Source organism: Corvus brachyrhynchos, unplaced genomic scaffold (genome assembly GCF_000691975.1).
Source record: "Corvus brachyrhynchos isolate BGI_N302 unplaced genomic scaffold, ASM69197v1 scaffold61, whole genome shotgun sequence".
Taxonomy (NCBI): domain Eukaryota; kingdom Metazoa; phylum Chordata; class Aves; order Passeriformes; family Corvidae; genus Corvus; species Corvus brachyrhynchos.
In genome coordinates this window covers 6,681,644-6,690,964 of record NW_008236478.1, presented here as the reverse complement: position 1 = coordinate 6,690,964, position 9,321 = coordinate 6,681,644, and the positions used below count along the sequence as shown (strand labels likewise).

Sequence of the window (9,321 nt, the reverse complement as noted above, 5' to 3'; positions counted from 1 at the left end):
TGCAACTGGAATTTGAATTAAAGGTCATTAAAAAACATTCAATTTGACTTCAGCATGTTTCTTTATCTCTGAGCTATGACATACATCTGTTTGTTATTTCTTAATAGCTTCATCTTCAATAGAACAACCTCACCAGTTATGCTGGGAGACAAAACTCTGTTGAAAACTGCACACATAATTCTTGCTCAGTGACTTCAGCAGCAGCAACAGGATCAGGCACATGCTCATTCAATGCCACTTATCAGCTACATGGAGCACAGGAGGGAAGTGCTCCTGTCCACCTTTGTTTCAGACAGTAGACAGCTTGTGGCTGTCAGGAGACACCAGACTGCTGCTACAATAGCAGCCCCATCTCTACAGCCAGGGATGAAATCAGTCCCGCCCTCATGCTGAAGACAGAGGCAGGCTTATGCTTTGAAGTGGACTGGCTTTCATCTCCCCAAGAGCTCACACATCTTCTTAACATCAGGATTAAGATGAGAAAGAGCTGCCTAAACAGAGACTGTGAGACTCTTAGTGTTTCACTAAGAGCATTCTGCTGTTTTAGAAGTTTCTCACACCTCCCTAAAAGTTTAAGAGACTTGCATACCTCTTCAGGAACCTAGATATTGATGACAATTTGTGCAGGAAGACGCTTTGAAGCAGAAAGGAGGAAGTGGGGCTGAGTCAGAGGGCTTTGGGGGACACATGGTCACTGTTGCTCTATCTCCCACTGACAAGGTCACTTGGACTGGTTTCCAGAGTGGATGCATTTTTACTCTCAGTGCATCTGTTTCCTCTCTCCCCTTCCACTGCCACAGCAGGTCAGCACATAAACTATCCAGGAAATGGATAGTCTCCCCACAGAGAATGGAACAACTAGTACTGTGAAGCTCCCATCTCCTTGAGAACTGACCCTCTACTAATCTCTCTCAAAAAAAACCACACAAGCTGTCTGACACAAAGCTGGCAGGAGACCAGTGGCAACCTACACTCTCAGTTCCAATCAAAGTCCCCTTTAAGAATTAGTAAATCAAATCAGGTCCTTCCCCACCAAGGGAAGATGTGCTCATGGAGCGGACATTTAGCTGGCACTTCTATGGACCCAGGTGCAGGCATTTCCAGCTCTTACCTGTGACACCTTCCTTCTTGCCGAGGAGCCAGAACTCATCCACCACAGCCAACACCTCGATGACATCTCCCACGAAGAGGGGCAGCTCTTCAGAGACGCTGGGACAGAAATCAAAGACTGCCCGTACCACAGAGCCAGCCTCCATTGTGCAGGGTCTGAAGGCGGGTCGGTGCCTAAGGCTGAGACAGTGAGAAGTTTGTCAGCAGCCAGAAACACCTGAAAGTATCACACATAGGCTCAGGAAGTAAAACCCTTCCTGAGCACAGAGGCAGAAACAGTGTGGGGAAGTCCTGTCCTGAGCTCCCTGCCACCCCTTGACACATGCCGCAGGAGCCAAGGGGCTGCAGCAATGCAGCCCCCATGGTCTAACCTGCCTTGTCCAGCCCCTCTGGCTATCTCTGTAGGGACGTGTGATTGTGCTGCAAGCGGGGGGAGAAGCAGCAAGAAATTTGGAAGTGAATTCCCATCAGGAAGGAAGCAAGAGGAGGGGAGGAAGCTCAGCATTTCCCTGACATACAGAGCAGGGCTCAGCCTGCCAGGGCCCAGTAGGCAGCCAGCACCACCCACTTGCATGTCCCACCACACATTCTCTGGCAGGATGGGCATGGGCATACCCCTCCCCATGCCGCCACTCAGGGTCACAGGAACTGCATGCTGAACCAGCATCACAATTCTGGCCCAGCAAGAGAAGAGGCACAAAGTCCACTCAGGCAAGCTCATGCCACCATCCTCATTCTTGGATCAGACTGGAAATACCCTTTCTGCCTTTAGGTACCTGGCTAGGTACCTTGCTTAGTCATCCCCTGGGAGGCCTCACCATGGTTCTTGTCAGAAGTAAGGCTAAGATGAGGGGTGCAGACCCTGTCCAAGGCTTAGGAGCCAAGGCTAAAATTCCTCCTGGCAGGAGACTTGAAGGCAGGCAAAGACCTCCTCATCAACGACTATGTCCTGGATCCCCCCTTCCTCTGGAAGTGGCTGTTGAGAACACTCCTCTGTACCATTTCTGCTTTTCAGCCTCACCATCAAGGAAATACACGGCACCAAGGCAGCTTAAGCTGCTCCTTCGCCTCCTCACAAATTCCTCAGGATGGGAACAGAAAGGTGCATCCATCCAAAGCAACCAGAAACTTTAAGATCATTCCTCAACTGCACCTCAGACCGGTGAGAGTTTGCTTTCACTTCCGGACCCCCTGCAATTACAGGCACAGGACAGCACTGCCAACACCTCTCCGCGGTGCTTTCAGGGCCCTGCCCTCTGCGACGCTGGGACAGCAGCGTCCTCCCCACCAGCCCCCTCGGCACAGGCTGCTTTCCTCCCACATCACAAGCACAGTCCCTGCTCTGTCCGTTTGGACACAACTTCCCTGCTGTGGCACCCATTCTCCTCCTTTCCCCAAGTGGCTCGAAGTGCACAGTGAGCGGTCCCGCTCCGAGCGCCGCCCGGCCGGTGACACCCATCCCATCCCAGCTTGTAAAACGCCCTGCCCAGCTCAGGGCAGAAAGAGCAGTGACAACACAACAAAACACAAACACACAAGGGCACCTCTTCTCCATACAGTCACACACAGCCCACCTGAGCCCCGGAGAGTCAGGAAGAGGGGAAGCTAACACAGCGAGGAGAAATACGTCCCTGCTGACGAGGTGCGGCCAACTTCCAGCGAGAGTGCCAGCGGGGGATCCAGCCAGGGAAAGGCGTTCTGCTGACGGGACCACTCTGTTTATCCAGTCCGACTCACCTCCTGGGAACAAAGCGGGTTTGTACTCAGCATTAACAGCTTCCTCATCACCTCCCTCCCCGCCCCCAGCCATTCCCCTGCTGCAGCCAGCACGCTGTGCCCCTGGACACCCTCACCTCTGCCATCCTGTCTGTCGATCCTATTGCTCTCCACTGCCTTCCCCATAGCACGTGGGCTCCTTGGGACACAGGCTGTCCCTTTGTCACCAGCTTTGTGCTGGCTGTACAAACAAAGAGCCCAATATCCAACAGCAGACAGCACTCTGCCACCAAAAAGACATGAATGGACTGGAGTGAATCAGGAGCACAAAGAGCTGCAGTTCAGGGTAGCAGAAACCTACTGAAGCAGAAGGAGTAACAGTGTTAAAAACATGACCATGTGGAGCAGGGAAAAAGATGGAAGATCCATCAATTAGCTTGAAAATACTAAAGACAAGTTAGGATCCTTGTGCTGTTTGAGGTGGGGTGGCTGGGGCATGCCTGCTGCATGTTCTCATGGGAACAGGAGCAGCAGCAACAGGCGCGGCAGCAGCAGCCCTTTGCAGGCATCCGGGCTGCCCTCCACCCCCAGACAGGCTGCCAGCTGAGCTCAGGCTCCTAGGAATCCTCACCGTACTCTGAATATTCAAACTTCACAGCAGCACTGGACAAAGAGGGGAAAACATATTGCAGGCATAATTGCTGCCTTGGGGTAGTTTCTCCAGGAGCACATGATGGTACAGTGAGATCTCTTGTATTTCTTCGGTCAAAGGTGTAATGTAAGAATGGGCTGAGGAATGCAAGGATTACAGTATGTGTGCTGCAGACCCAAACCCTGGCTTTGCTGCAGTCACTGGGGCTGAGAATATGGCCCTCCCACTGATCCTGCCCATGAGAATAGGAGTGTCACTTCATTTAACACACCTGCAGCTCTGGGGGCTCATCATTAAAATGTGCAAGATTTTCCAATGAGACAGAAGATAGAGAGGGATGGGCAGGACTGCAATAGTTCCGGCATGTATATACTAATTACGGTTATAATAAACCACTAACCTATTCACGTCCAAAGCATTCCCTGAGAGGCAGCTCGTAAGAAAGCATGAAGCAACTTCTGAAAGTGCCAAAAAAAGAATCCCAGCAGGCTCATGTTCCCTCAGCAGTACCAAGAAGAGCAAGATCACTCCCTGACTCCGTCCGAGTCTAGACAGCATGCCCCTGTATTTGCAAGTAGTGAATCAGTCTTGCAGAGTTTGGTTGCTCCATGACATGAATTGAACGCAAAATATTATGTTTTCCAGGACCTTGGCCTTGTCTTACTCCATGCAGTGCTGCCTGCCAACATTTTCTACAAACCCCCACCTAGAGAAGGAAGCCTCCCAGCATATTCCAGACTAGAAACTTACTGAGTCCAACTCTTTAGGCTTAATAGTGGACCCGAGCTTCTCTGAGATCCACCCTAGATCTGGTGAAAACAAACATTCAGCAACAGCTCACGCAGAGGCTCCAGAAGTAAAAGCAGATTGCAGGGAGAGCAGGGCTCTGCCTGTGATCCCCTGTGAATCACGGCTCCTGACAGCTGGCCAAGCACCATCCCCTCTCACCTCAAGGATGGGTGATCCCTGCCTGCCAGAGGGAAGGAGGGAGAGCTCTGCCACAACTGAGCAAACTCTGGGATTTCAGGCTGGCGGAGGTCAGGACTGCGGATCGCAGGACTCCTGCCCCCGCCCAGCAGCAGACCCGCATCCAAAGAGAACCTCACTGTGCAAGTATGAAGCTGTGGCGCAGCAGGAACTCGCCCTGCTGAGAACACACAGGCTCTGTCTCACTGCCTGATCCTGCACAAACCAGGTAACGTGTTCCTGGCGTCCGACCACAGCCTGCCTGGTGCCAGGCTCTGAGCCTGACACAACAGCATTGTGCAGCAAGGCAGAGAGTGGATTCCCAGGGCATTAATCACTGCCCCCAGCCTGCATGCATGCTCAGCACATACTAACTAACATTACCTTCATGGAACACTGCTTATCCCATTTTGCTATTAGCTCTGGAGTGTGTCTGGTCCAGCGTGGGCTGATGAGAGGAGGGACCAGAATGAAATGATGGCTATTAACTCTGTTACAATATTGTTTCAAGATCTTCAGCACAGACTGGGTCAAGTCACAGCAGCCGAGAAAAGGCATTTACACACAGACTCTGACAACTTCTTCTATCCCTCCTCTTTTTGCAGGTGAAATTGTGCAGCGTAAGAAATCTTGAATAATGGACTCACCAGCATCAAATCTAATTGTCAGGCACTTGCTAAAAGTACCCTCACTTAGATGGAGGCAGGACTACTAAAGATGCTGAAGCAACGATTTTAAGCACTTAAGAGATAAGGCAGCAATGTGAAGAGACCATTTAGACTGATTACAAGAAGTATTAACAGCTCCAGTAAAAAGGGAGACCCAAAGGGTTTGAGGGCAGCTAATCCACTCCTATCCCAAAGCACTGCTAAGACCATGGGATAAAAAAAAGTGATGGATGGATGCCACAAATTAAGCAGCAAGGAGACCAAACTTAACAGGTGCTATTGCCACTTGTTTCCCCACTAAATAATACATTCCAGCTTCTCACTCATGAAGCAGCACTGTTAGAACTGACTATGGACAGTATGACAGTACTGTAACTGAAAAACTAACATTTCACCAAACAGACCAAAACATGCCATGTGGGCTTCCACAGGCACGCAGGATTTGCACAAGAGGGACAAGTGGATTCTTGTCCAGATGTCTCAATCTCTATAAAAATCTCAGAACCTGCATGAACAGTAGACGAGGAACGGTCATACTCCCAGACACGTACAAAAGACAAGCTTGACACAAAATTATTGGAGAAATTAGTATTAAAAATATTAAACAAATACTGTCAGTGATCTTTTTAAAAATTGAAAAACACCTTACATTTCACCTAGGTCTTTTCATACCTCCTTCTACTCATTATAGCTCAATGTCTGTTCACTGAAAACACAATCCACCCCCAGTGACAGAGACACCCCTCAGTTCAGTGCACCCTCCAGCTGCTGGGACTGGCTTTGACAGGAGAGCTGCTGCAGCTCTTGCTGCACTCTAGGCTGCAGGAACAGTATCCAGCACACAGTGGGAGGAACCAGGAGTTAATGCTTGGCTTCTCACCCCATTGTGTCAAGAACAGAAGCTTACTAACTACATACTAAGATATTTCTACCTTTTTCCTCTGTTCCTTCCCGTGTTCTCCAAATCTGGACAGCCCTCCTCCATACCCCAATGCATCTGCACAGCCTGCACAGTCCTCATGCACATTTCTAGGGTAGGACTTTACCCACACACCAGCACACCCTGACCGCTCCCACCAGCCTTCAGAGCTGTGGCCACCCGCAGTCACTCTCCCTGTTCAGAGCAGAACATGTTGCTGTGTAAAGCTCCCCGAGGTCCCTGCTCGCCTGCACATTCCTGGGTGGAATAAACAATACCCCATTGAGCCAGGCTGCCTGGGCCCCAGCTGGAGATGGTGCCAATGCAGGGACTGTGGCTCCAGCAAATGCAGAGCTGATCCTATGAATCCCAACAGAATGGACTGTGCAGCAAGCAGGGCAAACCCGCAACTAATGGTGCTGAGGAGAGGAGCCTTCTCCCACCAGGGAAACGCTGATCACTGCAGCTTCTTGTTAGGACATGTTGCTTGTCTCAGCAGATCCCAAAGAGTCCCCCTGCTCAGCTTCACACAGTGGGAAACATGAGAGCTCTTCTGCACTCCACCTCCTAATGCCACATGGCTCCCAGGAGGAAGAGGAATCTCCTCCCTTTAAAAAGAAATAGCTTCTCTTTAGCTTTTGTATGTGACCTGATTTATCAAAAATCATTGATATGAATACATTTGAGGTTGGATCACCAACCCCTCAAGAACCAGGACTACCAAGTAAAGGGCTGCTTAAGCAAGCTCTGGCCTCCTGTGTGGCACAGGAGCTCTACCATGTACCAAACAAGTCACTCAAACCACTGCTTCTCTCCTGCTGGGCTCTGGCTGTCAGTGTTCTCACCTGCTCTGTTGCAGGACGTGGCTGAGGGCAGGCTGGTGGTGTTTGTGTGGGTTAAGAGTGGCATGGCAAGGAAGCAAGAGGAGCTCATGCTGAGACAGACAGCAAGCAAACAAAAGTCATCTGGAAACTAGAGCACAGCATCCATTTTTAATGCAAAGCAGAACACCTTGCCACAACATGTGAGCAAGATGCCTGATGGATATTTAATCTCTGGCAGTGGGGACTCAAGCATACAAAGGCCAGAACACCAGCTTGAGAGACAAGAGTTTCCCAAATTCTGTATGCTGCGGCAGCTTTCACCTTACAGACTATTACAAAGTCCTGTCTTCTCCCACCCCAAGGTGCACGGTTGTGTCTCTTGCCAGTTTTGCAGACAGGCTAAAACAGTACAACTTAGAATAAGGAACAGACAAAACCCCAAGAGAAGACCACCACTACTGTGCAGTACCTGTGGCTGGGCTACTGGTGGTAAGTGGCATACAATTACAAAATTAGTCATTACACCTTGAGTACATATCCAAAACAAGTTGAACTGGGGCTCATTCCTTAACACTGTAGCACTTGATTTTGCACCCTAAACAATATTCTTCAAAATAACTTTTGGACAGAAGCCTATTATGATGCTTTGGTTGCTGGGTGGGAAATCCAGAAATCTGGAAATTACTTGAGTTTGACTTGGACACTGTTCTTTGCTTGCCACCATTTCCAAAGAACCTCAGTCCCCAGTGGGGGTTCTGCTGCTACCTGGACCTCTTCCTTTCAGAGTCCCTAGGTGCTCCTGAGAAGGAAGCAATAAATTTTATTTCCCAACAGAAAGGTTCTAAAAATAAGACAAAGTAAAAGCTGTGTCACTCAGAAGTGGGGTTGAGCAACGTGATTAGAAATATACTTTTGCTGGAGGTTGAGGGGAAATCATCAGTTAAGGCAGTGAAGTGCTAAGGTAAGCACAGCTCAGGCTGTCCCACCTAAGCTCACATCACTACTGTCACAAAGTCCATCTGATGTCACCCACTGCAGGGACACCTCAGCTGCACTCAGAACCCCAAGAGGTCACACAGCCATGGCTCCCATGACACTAGCAGAGGTGGTGCCCTGTAAAGCTCTGAGAATCACTCCTTTCCTCTCTGCCCCTACTGCTCAGCTCCTCCCATCCCATATCAACAGCTCTTTAAAACTGTTGTATGTTCATACTAGTTTTTAATGTCACTGCTAATTCTAAGCAGAGCAGCTGGAGAGAAAACTGAAACCTTTGGCCCTGACAGAACAGAGGATCTCACGAACAGAAAGCGGAGGCCAGCTCAGAGACGTGGGTACTACCGGTGCTATGGAGGCCTCACACACAAGCAGGACACATTTAGACACTGCCCAGCACGACTCGCAGCCAGAGTGAGTCAAGATGAGGGGGATGATGGTGACGTCTTGTAGCACGGTACAGAGGCTGTATTTGGCAAAGCATCTGCAAAACTGAAAACTCTCTATCTATGAACTCTTTCAGACGAAGAGGTAAAATCTCAATGGAAGCAAAGGCGAGGATGGCAGAGACAAGGGGAAAGAGAGCCTTTAAAGAAGAAACTGAAAGGAATCATGACAAACCTCAAAGCAGATGTTAATGCTTATGACACAACCAGAGGCTTCCTAGGTACTACGGCAAGGAGAATGAGAGATGAAAGGTCAGAAGTGGGGGGACAATTTCAAACACCAGGAACAGCAGCAGAGATGATTGAACCCAAAGGCAAAATTGCATCAAGGCAGGATCAGCTGAGGTACCACTTAGGATCAGCAAAAGGGACAGCAGAGGAGCAGCAGCTGCCTCTCACACTGTGCTGAGGGTAATCCAAGACTTCATCCCCGGGCACGGCCACTGGAGGAGACACTTCCAGTTCATCTCTGTTAAAGTACAAGGCAACGGGGCCAGGCTGCCCGTGTTGCAAGAGGGATTTCCGTTTACTGGAGTGAAAACAAACACGGAATTCTTGTAAATTTCTCTTCTCAGGAAGAGCAGCCAGGAAAAGCACAGTGCTGCAGCCTGGAGCTTCTGCCCTCTGTGTACAACCACTTGTGCTACCCTCATCGGTGAAACAACTACAGACTCCGGGTGCGAAACCACTGTGGGACGCCCACATTACTTCTACAGGGCCAGGTGCTCCCCTGCAACAAGCTGTCCAGGCAACACCAGCTCCCATCAGCTGCCTGCCTGCCTGCCTGGCGGTGACCACCAGACTTACCACTGCCTGCACAAACACGGCTTAAGAGACCACAATCCCAACATGCAATGAGGGGAGCAGACGGGCGGCTCCCGCTGTGCCGCACAGCTGCTCCCCGCTGCCCAGGTGACCCAAGTGCTCCCCGGGCAGCGTGGGTGCTGTGGGATGGGACACAGCGCGCACCCAGCCGGGCACGCAGGGCTGGAGGGCCACACGCAGCCTTGGCGCGGCTGGCACGAGG

The 9,321-nt window shown here is 50.4% G+C and overlaps 1 protein-coding gene across 3 annotated transcripts in view; it reads right to left on the bottom strand.

Annotated features, from left to right (window-relative positions):
* The window catches only part of DNMBP (dynamin binding protein), a 32,969-nt gene extending 23,663 nt beyond the window's left edge, over positions 1 to 9,306 (bottom strand). The window contains exons 1-3 of one of the 3 annotated variants that reach the window (XM_017726093.1): positions 2,964 to 9,305; positions 2,685 to 2,850; positions 1,112 to 1,290 (exon numbers count right to left, since the gene is read on the bottom strand). In XM_017726093.1, coding sequence (XP_017581582.1) covers positions 1,112 to 1,290; positions 2,685 to 2,850; positions 2,964 to 3,012 — 394 coding nt within the window. In that variant the 5' untranslated portion in view covers positions 3,013 to 9,305. Of the gene's footprint in view, positions 1 to 1,111; positions 1,291 to 2,684 lie in introns of all 3 variants that reach the window. The other 2 variants (XM_017726092.1, XM_008643924.2) reach the window with 2 other exon arrangements.
* Positions 9,307 to 9,321: the final 15 nt, after the last annotated feature.